Source organism: Rhinatrema bivittatum, chromosome 1, assembly GCF_901001135.1.
Source record: "Rhinatrema bivittatum chromosome 1, aRhiBiv1.1, whole genome shotgun sequence".
NCBI classification, from domain to species: domain Eukaryota; kingdom Metazoa; phylum Chordata; class Amphibia; order Gymnophiona; family Rhinatrematidae; genus Rhinatrema; species Rhinatrema bivittatum.
The window spans coordinates 750,022,966-750,043,048 of record NC_042615.1 but is presented as its reverse complement, the minus strand read 5'-3'; the positions used below and the strand labels follow the sequence as shown (position 1 = coordinate 750,043,048).

At 42.7% G+C, this 20,083-nt stretch overlaps 1 protein-coding gene across 5 annotated transcripts in view; it reads left to right on the top strand.

Annotated features, from left to right (window-relative positions):
• Positions 1-20,083, top strand: part of WDR70 (WD repeat domain 70) — a 587,030-nt gene that overhangs the window by 241,650 nt on the left and 325,297 nt on the right. For all 5 annotated transcript variants that reach the window (XM_029578603.1, XM_029578594.1, XM_029578568.1 and 2 more), the window contains exon 10: positions 13,222-13,396. In XM_029578603.1, the coding sequence (XP_029434463.1) occupies positions 13,222-13,396 (175 nt within the window). The remainder of the gene's footprint in view (positions 1-13,221; positions 13,397-20,083) is intronic.

Sequence of the window (20,083 nt, the reverse complement as noted above, 5' to 3'; positions counted from 1 at the left end):
CTGAGGTGGGATATGATAGAGGTTTATAAAATCATGAAAAGACTTGAATGAGTAAATGTGAATTGGTTATTTACTCTTTCAGATAATATAAGCAGTAGGGAGCACGCCGTGAAATAGCAAGTAGAACATTTAAAACTAATTGGAGAAAATAATTTTTCACTCAACGCACAAAATTAAGCTCTGGAATTCATTGCCAGAGGATGTGGTTAAGGCAGTCCCCCTAGTTAAGTATTGCAGGCCTGCAATACTTTAGAAAATGAGGCCCATGGTTATAAAATGGCCGCATTCATTGGTGCGAGTCGGCATACGTGCGTATATGTGCACCCATGTGGCTATTTAAAAGTTACCATCCCAGGGAATAGCTACTGCATATTACCGGCATCAGTAGCATAGGATCTATTTAATGTCTGGGTACTTGCCAGTTACTTGTAACGTGTATTGGCCACTGTTGGAAACAGGATGTTGGACTTGATGGACCCTCTATCTGACCCAATAAGACAACTTCTTATGTTCTTAAACAATAAAATTAAGAAATATAAAACATCGATCATAATAGTAAAACCATACCAATAAAAAGAATAAATATTTAAAAACATTTCACAAATAGAATAATATCCAGTAATTAAAAACTCATGCTCATATTTTTAAAAATTATTCAAACACCAATAAAGGATTTCTAAAGAGTATCTACATCAAATAACACCCACTAATTAAAATTTAAAGGATAAAAAAAACAACTGCTCTCTATACCTAGGAACTTTTGATTTCTAGTCAACTTGAGCTACTGATTAAAACATAGGAAACGAAGAGTAGGCTGTAACTGTCAGTTCTCCAGTGGAGAGAAGATAATAATGGAGTGACACAGGGATCAGTACAGGAACCAGTGGTATTTAATTTATTAATTAATGATCTGGAAAAGGGAGTGAATGAGATAATTACATTTGTAGATAATGCAAAATTATTCAAAGTAGTTTAAGCACCAAAGATTGTGAGAAACTACAGAAAGACTTTGCCATACTGGTGAATTTGGCATCTAAATGGCAGATGAAATTTAACATGGACTTTGCAAAGTGATGCATATAGGGAAAAATAGCCCTAATTACATGTACACACTTTTGAGTTTGTTAGGCATCACCACCCAGGAAAATGATCTCGGAGGCAAGGTGCAGCAGTAGGGATGTGCATTCCTTTAAAAAAAAAAGAAAAAAGGCCATTTTCGGTTCATTACAAAAAATGGCCTTGCATCAAAATACCAAAAATGTCTAGGTATTTTATTTTTAGTTAAAAATAAAAAGGCCCCCCCAGTCCCCAGTGCTGATTCGTGGGGACCTTTCCAGTATCAATTTAGCCCGATCCTGGAGAAAGAAAGGAGCAGAAATTATGCCCAGTTGCTCCTGCCCTGCCAAAATGCTTTTAAAATAATACTGGAAGCCCTGGTGCCAGTTTTAGAGCTGACTGATGCCATTATGTTATTTGGCCAGATAAGCCCGGGTCCTGCATCTTTTTTTTTGTGGGTCAGGAAGAAGAACAAAGGGGGCTGGGGAAGCCCTTGCTGAATTTGACTCAGCCCTGTCATGTAGGCCTGGGTGTTACATCTTTCTTGTGGAGTAGGAGAGCATTTGGAGGGCTTTGAGAGGCCCAGGGGATTTTTGTTTTGTGTTGTTTTGTAAAATGTTTATTTCAGTTTGGGATATGAACAGAATCTAAATTATCTGCTTATCTAAATAAGCATTAACTAAGTGAAAAATTTGGAATAAAACCATGAAACACAAAAATGAACCAAAATGAATTTCTTTGCACTGCATGATCCTAAGCAGTAGTGTTCAAGAAAGCAAATGATATCTTAGGAATTATTTGGATAGGAATTGAGAATAATGTAATGCTTCTATATAGCTCTATAGTGAAATCACACCTTGAATATTGGTGTCCCATATCAAAAGATACAGTAGAACTAGAAAAGATACGTAGAAGGGCAACAAAAATGATAAACAGGATGAAATAGTTCCTGTGTAAAAAAAGGCTAAAGAATTTAGAGCTTTTCAACTTGGAGAAGAAACGACTGAGAGGAGTTATAGAAATTTACAAAATCATGAGTGATGTGGAGCTAATTAATAATGAATGGTTATTTATCCTTCCTTTTTTTCTTAATGCAAATTTCAAATACATTCAAAAGAATACATTTACTGGAAATATTGAAACAATTTTCCAAAATTCACAGAAAAAAAAAAAACTCAGAACATTAAGCAGCCATACATATTTGTTCTTAAAGTGTAGCCCACAATTTAAGGTAGAGGTCCAAGGTAAATAAAGAGATTTAAATGTAAAAAAAAAATCCATCAGCATAAAAAGAAAATTACAAAAAAAGAAAAGGCAACCTGGTTAGCAGAATATATCTTAATAGTGCACAGTTATCTTATTGTCATCCCGAGGAGGAGCTGTGTTATTGGCTATCAATACTAAGGAAGTTTTCGAACATAAAAAAAGCTCTTAGTTGCTTAGGTTACAAATAATATGTACTTATTAGACAAGTATTGTGCCAAACATTTACACAGGAGCCAAAGAAAAAATTCAGCCCTTAGGGCCAAAACCTCTTGGCACATCTGAAGAAAATGCTTTTGCTTTAGTTAAATCAAGAAACACCCATACTTTGATTCATAAACAAGAAATCCTTATTTCAAAAATAATTTCAGTATCCACTTTAACTGCCTCCAAACAGAAGATAACTAACATTGTTGCTCTGCTCATTTCTTCTTCCAGAGCTCTCTAACTTCCCAGTAAAGTCTAGATCAGAGAATCCCAAACATGCCCTGGGGGACCCCCAGCCAGTCAGGTTTTCAGGATATTCACAATGAATATGCAAGAGAGATATTCGCATGCACTGCCTCTATTGCATTCAAGTTTATCTCACACATATTCATTGTGGATATCCTGAAAACTGGATTTATAGTATTATATTTTACATATAAAAAGCTATTCAAAGAACAGTCTTCTGAGGTAAAAATATCACTTACAACATTAAGTATATTATACTTACATGCACTATTGTGGTGCCAATGAGGAAATCCTGCAAAAAAAAAAGCAAAAAAGACACTTGGAATCATTATGGTATTAGGCCTATTGCAAATTGCAGTGGGTTTGGGCTTGGCCCTCAGAAAGTCATGAATAAACTGAGCTAGAATTACAATATAGTAAACCTTCCATACCAAAACAGTACTAGCTGCCAGCACTGAAACAGTAACAACCCTACGTACAAAACGGCAACACTGCAAATATTACACCTGGCCTTAAAACACCAATACTACACCTATTATGAAAACAGAACAAGCCAACTGTTATGCTTGACTTATCACGTAGCCATGCCATGGCCAGTCAGTCTTTCCCACTGAAAAGCCACCAGGCCTGCCTTCTTCGACATTGACCCTAGGCATACACTCACACACATCAGGGCTAGATGGCTCCCATAGCAGAAAATCCTTCTTGGCTCTGGCTGATGACATCACCCCTGTAAGTGGATTTAAACCCCTGCCCTGCATTCTGCTAGTGCTTTCGCAACAGGTCTTCTGCCTCCAGCAGTTTTGGTTGCTCAGCATTCCTGACATGTTCCTGATCCCACTTGTCATGCGCTCCATCCTTGGTCCTGTTCCTGTTTGTCCTGTATGCCTGCTTATTCCAAATTTCTGCTAGTTCCTCCATTCTTGCTCCATTTCTGATCTTCTTCTGTGACTCTTGTTCTGTTATTGTCCTGCTTCCCCGTCCATCCTGTGTTGTTTCTGTCCGGTTTGCCTCCTTGTCACCTGAACATGAATTGGACCTCAACTCTGCTTCATCTTCTGCTTGCCCTAACCTTGGATTGGACCTCGACATTGCTTCATCTTCAGGCTGAAAGTCCTGCCAGCTGCCAGAATTTGAGAGTTCAACCCAAGGAGGAAATGGTTGGTCAGGCGGAAGATGACTCCTGGCAAGTCAGCTGCCTCCTGTTAAGGCACATCTTGTGCTTGGAAAAAACAGCCAGTGGCAACTTAGTAGCAGTCCAAGGGCGCACTACCATTCAGTGTGTCAGATTGCGAAGGCCATGAGCTCTGCTGAGTCGCCAGCACTCCAGCTCCTGCAAGGATTGGCCTTGCAAGTCCAGCAGCTCACGGGCTCCATGCAGATCTTGTGCCAATACCTGGATTCTCTTTACCCAGAGGGCATTACGGCCTAACCATTGCTCAATGCTCAAGTACCCCTGGAACAGCAGCCTCCACGTATAGAGTCCTGTCTTCACCATCCTCGGACAATGGGAACCCTAAAGCCTGTAGAGAGTTCTTGAACCAATGTCAGATCATCATTGAATTGCAGGCTATGAGCTTTGCCTCGGACCGGGTCAAGGTGGCCTATATTATTTCTCTCCTCACTGGACAATCATTGGCCTGGGCATCTCCCTTATGGGAGCAAAACCATTCCATGTTGAACAACCTGGACAATTTCCTGGAACATTTCCACTGGGGTTTTAAGGAATCAGGCCAGTCTTCTTCTGCTGCAGCCAGCCTCTTGCATCTCTGCCATGGCTCCCAAACCGTTGGGCAATATATTGTTCAGTTCCAGACCCTGGCGGCAGAGCTTTGTTGGAATGAAGAGAACCTGACAGCCATATTCTGCAGGGGCTGGCCACCCAAATCAAAGATAAACTTGCGGAGCAAGACATTTCTTTCTCCTTGGATGCTTTGATCTCCCTGTGCACTGGGATTGACATCAGGTTTCAGAAAAAATCCAGAGAATGAAGCCGTTCCCACACTGTACCATGTCTTGCTCTCCGCTTCCAGCAACCTCTTCTGATCATGGATAAGGACCTCAATCTGACGCCCACTCATGAAGAGCCTATGCAAGTAGGCCGTTCTCGACTCACAGAGGATGAGACACACCTGTGGTACCTTTTCTGTGCCGGCTCCGGACATCTTATAAGCACCTGCCTTCTGAAGCTGAGAAGGGGAGGTTGCCCTACTGTCCTCTGGAAACACTCTTCTTTCCTGGATAATCCTGCTGGTCCATCTCCATTCCAGTACTGAGATGTCTTGACTTAAACCTTCATCAACATGGGTAGTGTAAGGAATTTAATTGAGGAAGCCTTGGTTCGCTGGTATGCCATTCCTTTGGACCCACTAAACCGTCCTCTGCTCATCTTTTCATGGAAGATCACCACATTTACCCTACCAATATCCTTCAGGGTGTGCCTCCTCTATCATGAGCAGATCTCTTTTTACCTTCTCCGGCACACTTTCAGTCCTGTGGTGTTGGGCCTACCATGGTTCCAGCAACATGGACTCACCATAGTTAGGTCCTCGGATGATATCCTATCCTAGACCTTCTACTGTCCAGAATTGACCCAAATCCGCTCAACCCACCCACTACCGTAGTATTATCAGACCTTGCAGTTATCACCCAGTCTCCCTCAAGCTTATGTGGCCTTCCATGATATGTTTAGCAAGAAACAAGCCAAAGCCCTTCCCTCTTATTGATCGTATGACTGCCCTATCGACCTCGACCTGGGGAAGGTACCACCTTATGATAGTGTATCCTTTCTCCATGCCAGAAACCCAGGCAATGACAGAGTACATTATGGAAAACCTGGAGCAGGGTTTTATCCATCTTGCCTCATCACAGACAGGAGCAGGCTTCTTCTTTGCTAAGAATGGATCTCTGAGGCCCTGCATTGATTACCGTGGTCTAAATTTTTTCACTGATAAGAACAAACATCCATTACCCCCTTTTTCTGAACTCTTTGATTGTCTCTACACCGCTAAGATCTTCACTAAACTGGATCTTTGAGGTGAGTGAAAGGACCACATTTAACATGAGGTATAGTACAAATATCTCATTATGCCCTTTGGATCAGCCAATGCCTCTGTTAAATTTCAAACTTTCATAAACAAGATCTTCAGAGACCTCCTGCAGAAGTGCATTCTGGTATATTTGGACGATATTATAAGCTTTTCCCAGGATCTCGCATAGCATTGTTCTCTAGTGAGAATGGTCCTCCATTGATTCCATGAAAACAGTCGATACAAAAAGTTGGAAAAATGCTCCTTTGATAACTCAGAACTACCCTTATTGGGTTATATTATCTTAGCTGAGGGTCTGAAAATATATCCTGACAAACTGTCGGCCATCAGAAAATGGACCCATCCAATGGGACTCAAGGCCTTGCAACGCTTCTTGGGATTCTCAAACTATTACTGACAATTTATTCCTCACTGTTCCTTACTCATGGTGCCCCTTATAGCTCTTACACATAAAGGGCCCTCTCTGAAAGACTGGCCTGAAGATGCCGCCCGAGTCTTCATGAGGCCTTTGAGACCACATCCATCATCCAACACCCCAACCCAGACCAACACTTCTGCTTCAAGGTGGACGTCTTCCATTGGTGCAGGAGCAGTTCTCTCTCAGGCAGCCTTAGATGGTAAACTGTGCCCTTGCTCATTCTTTTCCAGGAAGTTCTTTTCAGCAGAAAAGAACTACACCATTGAGAATTGGGAGCTTGTAGCAATCAAGCACCATCTCGTAGAAGAAGCCAGACATCCCTTCACTATCACAACAAACACACAAAAACCTCCTTTATCTTCAAGATGCCAAGAGACTCAACCTCAGACAAGTTTGATAGTCACTATTCTTCAGTAGATTTGATTTTGCTTAACTTTTCGCCTGGCTGAGAAAAATTTCAAGGCAGATGCCCTCTTGTGCTCATTCGACCAATCCGAGGTTACCCCCAAACCACAGTTCATCTTAGATCTAGCTAGGGTGCTTGTTGCCACCTCCTTCTCCATTCCTGTGGGAAAAACCTCTGGTAAGGTCCTTAAATGGGGTCACATCAATTATTTAAAGAAATCTTTCAACTACATGGCTTACACGAGCACATTCTGAGCAACCAGGGGGTTCGGATCACCTCAAAATTTTGGAGGAGTCTCTGTAAAAAGCTTGATGTGTCTCTTGACTTCTCTTCAGCATATCACCCCCAAACTAATGGATTAATGGAGAGAACCAATCAGACTCTGAAAGCTTTCCTTCAGGCTTATGTCTCTGAATATCAGAACGACTGGGCCCCATTATTGTCATGGGCAGAATTTTGTTACAAAAACCACATCCAAGAAACTTCAAGAACATCACCTTTCTTCATAATCCATAGTAGACATCCTAGTGCCTCTTTCTGTACCTGTGACCATAGCAGCATTAGTAGCCAACCAAGTGCATTATCTGACCTTTTGGAAACCTGGCAGAATATTCATCAAATTTTTATTAAAACTGGTAAAGCTTACAAATAGAAGGCTTACAAGAAGAGGCACCCCGCACCTGTATTTGTACCAGGGACTTTGATGTGGCTAAGTACCCAGAACCTTCTTCAAAGTTCGGCCCTCCTTTTATTGGCTCATACACTATTCTGAAACAGCTGGGAACCATCATTTACCAATTAAAACTGCCTCCTTCCTTATGTATGCATAACACCTTCTACATCTCCTTGTTAAAGCCTGTGATTCTTAAATGGAAGAGCAACATCCATAATGGTTTCCACTGACCCTGTTACCAAATTCAAAGTTCGGGATACTCTGGATGCCAAGAGAATACAGGGCAAACCATACTACTTAATTTCTTGGAAGGGCTACGGCCCATAAGAAAACTCGTGGGAACGGGCCAACAACCTTCAAGCTCATCAATTAATCAAAATGTTCCACAGGCTACTATTTCCCTACAAGCCCAAACCCAGGGGATGGGGGGGGGGGGGTACTGTTACGCTTGGCTGACCACAACAGCTACGCTGCAGCCGGCCTGCCCCTTTCAATATCATCCCTAAGCATGCACATGCATATCAGGGCTTTTATGGCTTTCATGGCACGAAATCCTTCTCTGCATCAGCTGATGACATCAGCCCCGCACAGGGATTTAACCCCCCACCTCCACCTCTGCACTCTGCCAAGACCTTCGCAACAAGTCTTCTGCCTTCAGCAGTGCTAGCTGCCCAGAATTCCTGCCTTGTTGCTGTTCCCGCTTGTCCGGCGTTCCAATCTCTTTCCTGTTCCTTTTTGACTTGTTCATCTGCTTGTTCTATATTCCTCCTAGCTCCTGCATTACTACTCTGTTTCTGGTCCTCTTCTGTGACTCATATTACATTCCTCGCCTGCTTCCCCGTCCTTCCTGCGTTGTGTCTGCCCTAGTTTGATCTCTTGTCATCTGACCTCAGATTGGACCTTGACTTCTGCTTCATCTTCTGTCTTCCCTGACCTCAATTTTGCTTCATCTTCAGCCTGCAAATTCTGCTAACTGCTAGAACCTAAGGACTCAACCCAAAGGGGGGGGAGGTAGTTGGTCAGGCAGAATATTGTCTCCTAGCAAGTCAGCTTCTGCCTGATAAGGCCTATCTTGTGCTTGCACAAAATAGGTAGTGGCAACTTAGCAGCCCAAGAGCTCACTACTAGTCAGCATGACACCAGCCTACTATATGCCCCTACACAGAAGCTACATTGTAGCAGAATACTTCACCTAGGGTACCCATACAGAATAGAGACAGAAGAAATACAAAAGAAAGAGAACATAAAGTACAAACAAAAACTGAAGCCAGGCTCTGTATGCGTGCAAAAATAGAAAAACGGAAACATCACTTTTCCTCATAAATTGGCAGCTGATTCCTGTGGTCCTTTGATTCCCTTTTCCTCAGGTAACTTGCTCCTTCTTTTTAGGATCCAGTGCCTACAATTGGGAAAGGCAACTGCAAATCAGGAGTTAACTACTTTGGGGAGCCTCACATTTCTATAGTACTCAGCGACGCTACCTCTTACAATGGCTGTAACCTTTGGCTTTTTAGTTCCATCCTTGGAAACAATCAAATGACTTCATTTAAAAAAAACTATTTTCTTTCAGCACCAGTCCTCAGTAGCAATCAATGGAGAATGGTTTGGTAATACTGCAGGTCTTTATCTTTCAGGCCAATCTTTGGCAAGACAGTTAATTCAGTTATTGCAAAAGAAAAATAATTCTTACATTCCTCTAACACCAACTTGGTAAAGCTGCAGGACTTTATCTTACAGTCCACTCTTTGGAAAACCATCAGTTTGATTACTGTAACCCCTACTAGGCCCTCCTACTAGGCCTACCCAAAAACACAATCCACCCCCCCCAAATGCTTCAAAATGCTGCCGCCCCTATCCACACCAATACCCATAAAAACGAACACATCTCACCTGTCCTCAAGGAACTACACTGGCTCCCAATCTCATCTTGGATCCTATACAAGACCCTCACCATCATACATAAATCTTTACACAACTATAATATGCAATGGTTCAATGACGCCTTACAATTTCGCACCATCACAAGACCAACCAGAAATCAATGCCTGGCAACACTGCACACTCTGTCACCCAAACTCACTAACCTCGCTACCACCAAAGATCGTGCACTCTCCATTGCAGGACCTGCTCTATGGAATACCATGCCAGTAGAACTACGCCAAGAACTCTGCCCAAAAAAATGTAAACAGAAACTAAAAACCTGGCTATTCAGACAGGCATATTCCTGATCCTTCTCTCTAACCCCTCCTTACAAGCCAATCCCTCCCATCAACATCGTCCCTAACCCCGTTCTCCCCTCCCTTCTGCTTTCCCCATATACCGCTCCCCTCCCACCTCTTCTCTTAACTTCCCTCTCTTTGCTACACTTTAATCCCCCTCAATTAATGCCCCCTTTCCAATTTCTCTGACCCACTTCTTACTCCTTCCAGAAAGGTCCACTCCACCTTTTACTATGATTGTTACACTGTTATCATCTATATACTGTTTACTCTTTTCTCCTTTACTTCTTTACTCTCTTACTCCTTTACGCCTTTCATCTAGATTCTGTTTACTTCTAATCCCCCTTACTTTGCTTGTTATTCTGTAATCATCTAGATACTGTTTAAACTGTAGATATTAAGGCACTCTTAATACTGAATCATCTAGATACTATTTATACTGTTTATACTGTAATCATCTAGGTACTGTTTAAATTGTAGATATTAAGGTATTCCTGTATATACTGTAAATTTTTGGTCCCCCCCTTATCTCAATCACTGTTCTAACGTTTTTACAACCCCTATTCTAAATTTTTGTTCTAACTTGTTTAAAATTATCATTCAGTTCCCTGTAAAGCCTTTTATGCTACATTCATGTTTCAGTGTAAACCGATGTGATGTTCCCAACAAACGTCGGTATATAAAAACGTTTAAATAAAATAAATGTTCTCAGGCAGCTCACTTGCTTCTTCCCCTCTGTAGCTCACCCCAGGAGTCTCTTCCTCCTGTACTTCCATCAGCTCTGGTTCTGCCTCCACCTGGGAATCAACTATTCCTTCTTTCAGCTCAGCCTCTTCCCAATCTAGGTTGTCCACATCCTTCTCAGATGGCCCCCTAGGAACCCAAGACCTTTGGGCTTAATCCCTTCCACCTCCACACCCATCTGCCTTGCCTAGAGGAGTGCTGAGGGGTTGCTCCTGACTCCTGGGTTTTCTCTGTGCTGTCTAGCCCTCTACTTTCACCCCATTAGCTAAGTAGGGACAGCATGACCTTTACCACAATGACACATTGTGGGTTGATTCGGGCTTAGTATTTGTATTTGCCTTGTGGTTTGTATTACTGAACTGACTAAGAAAAATAACAACACTCACTGTCTTTTTTTGTGAAATAATGAAAAGCTATATTTTTCTGTGTAATATATGTACAAAACAAAACTAGGCCTAATGAGAACGCTAGTGAAAATACAGCAATTATATATATATGTGTGTGTATGTGTGTGTATATACACACACATACACACAACAGGTGACTAATGAGAACATCTGAGACAAAATGACAAAACACAATATATACAATATATCAGCACAATATGCAAAAGTAAATTCCCTAACTAATAGGGTATAATTTTATACAAAGCCTAGCAGATACTGTCACCTTTACCTGAAAGGCATCTCTTTACCTCCGGATGGGTAAATCAGCAAAGTGAGTTCTCTTTTCGAAGACAAAATCAGCACTAGAGACCCCCCTAACCTCGGTTCTGAGCAGGGAATCTGCTTGGGGTATGATGGGCTGGGATTTTATACCTCTTGAGTCTACACATGTTCAGAAGGGATCTCTTTGTTCCCTTTTTGTGAAAAATTGCCATATGCGTATGAACCTTTCTGGCTACGTGCTATGTGCTGGACTGGTGCACAGCAATGAAGTCTAAACTGTACTTTCTGTAGCAACAGGATGGACAAAGGTGACAACCACACTCTGCCTAATAATAGAGCCATCCCTGACTGCCACTTTCCTTAGTGCTGCCGGAGGCCAGATATTGCGCACATTCATGTGGACTATGTTTCAAGTTCCAGCCAGGGAATGGCTTCTTCAGCTATCGCAGAAACAGAGATCTCTGATGCTTTACTAGCGGTCCGGATCATAAAACACTTGCTCATTGGCTGGACCCACATTGTAGGTTTGGAAGAGAATTCCTTCACCTTGCTCTTTCTCTTGACCCTCATATACAACTATAAAAATCTAAGAGAAAGCTAGCTAGCTTATCGCATGGAGCTTCTGAATGCTGCTGCTATACCCGAGGGACTATCTTGGATCTCTCTTATTTAATCTTTCATATAGTGCTAGCATTAGGAGACACTCCATGAAACTAACTTGGTACAGATTTAAAACCAATTTAAGAAAATATTTTTAAGACTTCATAATTAAGCAGTGGAATCAGTAGGCAGAGGATATGTTCAAGTTTAATTGTATCAACTAGTTTAAAAAAGTTTTGGACAAGTTTCTAGAGGACAGGTTATTAATACTTAGCCAGGCAGGCATGAGGATCACCATCTCCTATATTTGAGAGTGATCAACAGGGAAAGGGATTTTCCATTAAGATGTGCTGGGTACTTTCAAATTGTTATATTTAGGGAAGGATGTGAACCCCTGGGCTGAGATGAGCGATGTCTCCGCCCACAGGGAGGAGCCATGTGAGTCCCACCATCAGCAGGTGCAGTCTCAGTGGCGTGGCACACAGCTAGAAACAGAACCTTTATTAATATAGGAAGAAAAGTGATGTCCACAGTATTAGCAGAAGAAGCACAGTCCTGGGCAATGGGAGTTACCCAGAATGAGATACAGTGGAGAAGCTCCGATAGTGGCCCATGGAGCAGGGTACGCCGGAGACACCTTCTGACGAGAGTAGGCACCTCAGGATACATATCCGGTAGTGGCCCACGGAGCGGGGTATGCCAAGGAAGTCTGTACTGTAGATGTTGGTAGCGATGCCAGACTTGGACGCAGTCCTGTGCAGATGATGAGCAGGAATACTGAAGAGTAGGAATGTGAATAGGCTTTCACTGAAGAAGGGCGGTAGTGGCCTGAAGATTGGGGTACACCGCATAGGTTCCTCAGTGTTGTCCAGAAAAGATGATGTCTGTAGAAGTACTCACAGTCGGTGGTTCTTGGAGCAAGTAGATCAGGGAAGCAGATCAGTAGCAGTTCGGCAGGAAGGCCCTCCAAGGAGCAGATAGCCGTGAACGTAGGGGAGCCCCCGAGGAGCGGGTACTCAGTTCATCCAATTGCAAGGCTGTAACAGGAACAGGAAATCCCTTGAATGAGCAGAGTACAGCAAGACTGAACTCCTTGCTAACTCAAGGAAGGCAAGGGCTAGCTCCATTAAATATGCTAGGGCATTGATGTCATCGGGTTGGGGACGCTCCAGAGGTTCCCGCCATGATGTATTCAAATAAGGCCCTTTGCTCGCGCATGCCTAGGTAACTCCAGGTCCAAGATGGCGGGCCGGCAGCAACCACGCTGTCCCCGGGAACGCCGGAGAGGTCGGCGTGAACTGGCAGACACCGCCATTCTTCCTAGACAGATGGAGCGGGGAAAAAGGAGGTGAGCATGAGAAGTCGCAGCCGTCTGCGACCGACAGACGTAACACAAATAACCTGGATTGGCCACTGTCAGAGATAAAATGCTTGACTTGATGAACTATTGGTCTGACCACCATGGCAAGTCTTATGTTCTTATGTAATATGTTTATTTTTGGGTGTTTTTTGTTCTTTGCTTTCTGGTTCTTTGTTTTTTTTTCGTATAGGTACCACATGTGAAACCAATTCTTTTGTCATAAATTTCTGTCAGTGCTGTATTGTTCTATGAATTCTCTAATATGTTTTTATTACTTATAAACTAATGTGTCTATCTGGATCTTTTGTTAGGACTGTGAGGACTTGGGATGTTAACAATGAAAAGAAGCATAAAAATATATTCAAACCACGATCCATGCAAGGTAAAAAAGTAATTCCTACATGCTGTGCATACAGCAGAGATGGTAAACTTATTGCAGCTGGCTGCCAAGATGGGACCATCCAAATCTGGGACAGAAATCTAAATGTAAGTACTTTTTGCAGTTAAATTATCTAGTATACTGAAAATGCTTAACATGCATTACTAACACAGATACATTTCTGAAGATAATAAGCTTAAACTTCAGCTGTTTTCTCTGAATATTTATGGTATATATAACAGCTTGGCTGTTATAATCACTTGGCCAGAGTCCATTTTGTGTTTTAGTTACTGTAGTGCAGTTCTAGTAGATATAAGTTCTGGAGAAAATGTAATCTTAAGTTGTGATATTCTTGATTGTTCTATTAGATTTATACCCTGTCTAATCAAGGATGGCAGGGAACAGATTTAATAGAATCTAATAGGAGTGGAGTAGAATACTAATGGTTAGAGCAACAGGCTGTAAACCGGGGAAGCCAGGATTCAAACATCACTAAAATTTCTTGTGAACTTGAGTAAGTCACTTCACTCTCCATTGCCTCAGATACAAATGCAGGGCCTCATTTATTAAGTAATAGTCCCATAGACACAGAATGGGAGAAAAACCTTAGTAAATCAGGCTCTTAGATTATATAATCCTGTGGGGCTAAAAAAAACCTACATACCTGAATGTAATTTTCTTTGAAGAATTATGAAAGATGGAATATGAACAAAAACATTGAAAAACATGTTATTGCCCTAAGCAGCTTACAGAATTGTATATGTGTGGGTTATAACTTTTTAAATAAACAAATTCAGCAGTTTAAGAAACATTTCATAATACATTTTATAAAAATACAGTTCATAAACAAAAAAATAAACTAAGCAAATAGTAATAATACCATATCACACAGTTGGAACTCATGCCCCCTCTCATTAAAGAAAAAGATCAAACATAATTATAATAATAATAAATATACTACAAATATACTAAAAAAAAACCCAAAACCTCACATCTTATCCAGTTTAAAGACAGCCTCATCGTTATGAAATCCACAAGCTACCAATCCCCCAAAACTTCATAGAACCCAGGAACTTTACAGCACCCAGAGATAACCTCAATAAACTGGAAAAACATCAAGATATCTTACGCAAATCTCCCCCTACTAAGAGTAACTCCATAACATAAAAACAGCATGATTGGTTCAAACGTGCCCGATTCTCTTTCCAAGAGACGACCCACCAGACATGTACTGCCTCCACAGCAGGCTGGCTTTTACTGTCAGCCTGTGATGTGAGCAGGAGGAGTGGAGTCAGTATCTCCCAAATGGACTTGTAGAATAGCTGAAGAGCAGCAAAGCTCCCTCCCCTTGCACAGTATAGTAGTTCATGAGCTTTCGAAACGATACAAGTCTCTTTGAAATTTTACTTACAAAATTAAAAAGGTCTTTCTTGCCTTTTGTTTTGAAACAAAACAAAGGTAATTTAGTATGGTTTGTTTTTTATCTTTCACCCTATGGCAACTCATGGGTTTTATGATCAGGGATAAATAACTAGCAATAAATCATGAAAAAAATGTAAAATGAGGACTCTTCCTAACTAAATATGGAATGTTGGTCAGGAGCCACAACTTGCAAAATCTGACCATTGTTTCCATGCTCCACCAGGAAGAGCAGCAGATGGCTGCAAGGGTTACTGAGTCACTGTTTTTACTTTCAGATCCATCATATCCTGTCACTGAACATAGGGAGAGTGGGCACACTGCTACTCCTCTGGATTAACACTCCAGTCTCCAGGTCTCCCTCCCAGGAATGTTCTCCAGGTCTCCCTCCCAGGAAAGTGCACTTACCTGCATCTGCCTCTTCTGCCAGCGGACCAGTCTAGTGGTTTGAACCATACCAGTGCCCCATAATTTGACAAGACTACAGGGAGCAAATAATTATGCTCTTCTGGGGCATAGCAGTTTGGCAGCAGCATCTAGCCAACAACTGCTAATGGGGGGAGGGGGAAGACAGAGAAGCTGCTTTTGAGGGGAGAGTAAAACAAAATATATGAAAAATACCCTTCCCCCTCCATAGCCAAATCAGCAGTAGTGAACCCATGACAAATTTCTGATCCCTGCTTATTAGGGATGTACATTAATTTTTTTTTCACTATATCTTTATTGAGGAATACCACATAAAGACATGAATTCAACAAAGTATGCTGAAACAGGCTGGCATTCCTACAAAGCTTTTTGCAGGTATGCACCCATCTCTCCCACCCACCCCTGACAATGAGAAGAAAAAGAAGATCAGCGAGGGAGGTTGGAGCTTAGTATGAACTATATTCCCCCAGAAGAGGGAGCAGTGGGCTGCCTCTACAGATAAAAGGAGCAAGTAACTAATTTGGGACCCAGATATCTATAATCCCTGGATAATCAATCAATCAAAGGACACAACATCTGCAGGGAGTCTGGCAAAGATCTAGAAAAAAGGATACCAGACATCCATAAATAAGTTTCTTCTTCCTGGAGAAATGTCGATATTGGGAGCCATATTTAAGCTGGAAAGTTCAGTCATAAGGGAGTGCCACAGCTCTAACGATAGAGGTGCTGTCTTGAGCCACTGGAGAAGAATACACTTTTTGCAGTCAAACTTTAGAAGCTAACATGATGATATCATTTACGCTTTCATCTCCCACATCATTATTAAGAATATAAAAGGAGCAAGACCAATGAACATCAACTTGCAGAATATGCCCAAGTTGGCCCCATATCAATTCCCAAAAAGCATATATGGGTTTGCAATGCCACAGACAATGCATAAAAGATGCCACATTTCAGGCACCTACTTTATAAGCCCGTAAAGGCAAGAAAACTGTCCAATTAAAAATCTTAGTTTGTAACTCTGAGAGCTATATTTCTGGATAATTTGGGAATCGAGGCATAGCAATCACGTAACATAAGCTGAGGGGGGATATGATAGAGGTCTTTAAGATCATGAGAGGTCTTGAACGAGTAGATGTGACTCGGTTATTTACACTTTTGAATAATAGAAGGACTAGGGGACATTCCATGAAGTTAGCAAGTAGCACTTTGAAGACTAATTGGAGAAAATTCTTTATCACTCAACGCACAATAAAGCTCTGGAATTTGTTGCCAGAGGATGTGGTTAGTGCAGTTAGTGTAGCTGGGTTCAAAAAAGGTTTGGATAAGTTCTTGGAGGAGAAGTCCATTAACTGCTATTAATCAAGTTGACTTAGGGGCGGATTTTAAAAGGGTTACGTGCGTAACCCTTAAACCCCCACCCTCCGCGCGCCGAGCCTACTTTTCATAGGCTCGGCGGTGCGTGCAAGCCCCGGGACGCGCGTATATCCCGGTGCTTGCAAAAAGGGGCGGGGCATGGGCGGTCCGGGGGGGCAGGGCGGGTGTGGCCTGAGCCTCCAGGCACAGCGGACATTTGTTGCTGTGCCCGGGATCGCGGGGCCGGCCGTTGGCCGACACACGTAACTTCTTCAACAAAGGTAAGGGGGGGGGGGGCCTCGGAGGGAACGGAGGCAGACTGCGCAGCTCGGCACGCGCAAGTTGCACAATTGTGCACTGCCTTGCGCGCGCCGACCCTGGATTTTATAACACGCGCATGTTGTAAAATTCGGGCATAGATTTGTTCGCGCCGGGTTGCGCGAACAAATCTGCGCCCTCACGCAGGTTTTAAAATCTGTCCCTTAGGGAAGAGCCACTGCTATTAATTGCATCAGTAGCATGGGATCTTCTTAGTGTTTGGGTAATTGCCAGGTTCTTGTGGCCTGGTTTGGCCTCTGTTGGAAACAGGATGCTGGGCTTGATGGACCCTTGGTCTGACCTAGCATGGCAAGTTCTTATGTTTTTATAAGCACTTCTAAGTCTTGTACAATATTGTTCTGCCATTTTGCCTCCAGCGTTTCATATATGGAATATGATTTTATATTTTGGAGAATGGAACAGTTTAGTAATGCAGAATAAGAAGAGTTCTCCAGCTCCCTATGTTCAGCTGATATGAGTTCATGAAAACATGCCCTCATTTGGCCATACAATAAAATATGACCCTCTTGGAACCCTAACTTCTCTCTGCCTTCTGCAAATGAGTATAATTTCCCCAAGCCTGGGTTGATAAACTCTTGTAAAATACATTCCAGGGACACTCGCAAGTTCCTCACTCCTGCCAAGGCCAACAAGGGAAACCTAGGATTCGCCCGCAAGGGCAGTTGTAGGGACACAGGTAATGGTAAGGCCATTTGCTTTTGAAGTGACACCCATGTTCACGTGCTAATTGAATTAATTTAGAGAACCTTGGAAAACTCAGCAAATCCGCCAATCTAGCATGCAGAACAGCAGACAGATGTAAGGGAGCATATAGTGCAGTAATGAGACGATAATCCGTATAATTGGAGGTAGCATTCAATTAATCACCTAAAAAAACGTAGATGGGAAGCTCAATTATACAGCTTGAAATCTGGGACCCCAATACCCCTTTTTGCCTTCAGGGCTGTTAGTATACAATAAATGTGCTTTTTTCCCTCTCCAAATAAACACCCCCAACATGTGTTGTATGGCATACTGCTCTGGAACCCGAAGGTAGAAGGGAAGCATCAGTAGAAGATATAGCAATTTAGGAGCAATAATAATTTTAATGACTGCAATGTGCCCCTGAAAGGAAAGGGGAAGAAGTTGCCAGCTCACCAATTTTTGGCGCAGCTTCTCTATAGTTGGTGGAATATTAATAGAGTACAGAAAAGCAGGATTTCTGTGGATTTGGATGCCTAAGTATTTATTAGTAACACCCACCCATTTAACTAGAAAATTTCCCCAGCTGTGCTGCAAAGCGCCTGTAATATCTAGCGCTTCTGTTTTATCCAAATTAATCTTGAAGCCAGAAAATAATTGAAATGCTGAAAAGATCTGAAGCGCTACAGGTATTGGGACTAGCATTAGAGAGTATCATCGGCAAATAGAGTTTTCAGTTGAAACGAGCCAAGGGATATCCCAGTAACATCTCCCATCTGACGTAATTTAATATTGAGTGGTTCAACAATCAAAATGAACAATAACGGGGGTAGAGAGCATCCTTACCTAGACCTTTTCCACAAAGAGGACTCAGACATTCGGCCATTTACTAAAATTCTAGCCATGGGACAAGTATATAAAAGAGTGATATATTTATAAATTCACCCTTCAAATCCAAATTTACGCAACACCATCAAAAGAAAAGGCCAGGCCACTCTATCGAAGGCATTTTCGGCATCGCAACTTACTAGTAAGGGGGCCGACTGAGGTTTGTGCATGCAGCTTTCTAAAGCAGCATATACCTTATGTATATTGACTGTCGAATGCCTCCCATAGACAAATCCCGCTTATCCGGAGACACCAACGTGGGCAATAAGTACTTCAAGCGATTACCCAGTATTTTAGCATAAATCTTTGTATCTAAATTAAGAAGCGAAATAGGATGATAGGACAATGGCAGCTGTTCATCCTGGACTGGTTTTAGAAGTACCACAATGGTAGCTTCCTTCATCGCCTGTGGCATTTTACCATTTACAGACATAGTTTCATATAGCCATTGCAAAAATAAAGGCAGGTCATTTAATAAGATTTTGTTAACCCCCCCCCCCCCCCCCCCCACAAAAAAAAATGGCCTTTAGAGAAGGCAGAGATTTGGTAGCTTCTTTAATTTCATCCACCTCTATTTGAAGCTTTAACTGTGATAGGGATTCCTCTGTAAAGCCAGGAAACTGTAAACCCTCAAGAAATTTAAATATTTCATCAGGGGCTATGGAATCGGCTCATAGAGCTGCTAAAAGTCATGAAATACTTGTGCAATGTCCACTGTAGCGGTAACCAATTTCCTATCCTTAGTTTTAAGGGAGGAAATTAATTTGGGAAGGTCCTGGCTTTTCAATAAATTAGCCAGCAGGCGCCCTAATTTATTTCCAAATTGAAATAAATGATATTTTAAATACTGCAGAGTTTAAGGTGTTATGATTCCTGCCCACGGTGCCCATCTCGTGAGCAGGTCTCTTACCTCTTGTACTGTTTTGTTACCAACGCAGCACGGAGCCGCTGACGTTCTTCGCTGCAGAAGCCACAGTTAGCTTGTCGTCTTCATCGTGGCAGGAGCCGCAGACTTCGGGGTGCCTCTCCGACTCGATGGGCACTGCCGCCGTGTTTCATCGCGCCTGGGGCCACAGCCGACGTCTCTCCATCTTTGTGGCCCGGAGGCCGCAGTCCCCAGTCTCTCCTGGCGGCCGGAGCTGCCTTTGATCCCTCCTGCAGCAGCAGGAGCTGCTGCCGACGACGGGGCTTGCTCTGCGGCCCAGCTCTGCTCTCCAGCGATGCAGCGGCAAGCATGGCCACTGTCCTCAGTGCTGGACTTCCTGTTCCTAAGGTGCGGGCTGCGCCTCTTCACGATTTAAAGGGCCTGCGGCCGGATATGCCCCGGGCCCCACCTGATGATGTCTTCCTGTCTCATCCCTATAAGAGGGCTTCTCCTTCAGTCCTGCTTTGCCTTGCATTGGAGTTCTTCGCTCCTGGAAGTCTCGTCTTCCAGCGCTCCGTCAGGTCTTCGTTCTTCGTTGGAGCTCCATGTCTCGTCTTGGTTCCTGAGTTTTTGTGGTTTTCCTGATGTTCCATGTCTTCATGTTCCGAGGTTCCTAGTCCACTTCCTGATGTTCCTTTTCCTGATGTTCCAGATTCCTGGCGTTCCACTTCCTGATGTTCCACTTCCTGATGTTCCACTTCCTGATGTTCCAGACTTCCTGATGGTCCGAGGTCCTGTTCCTCCTTCACTCGTTCCAAGT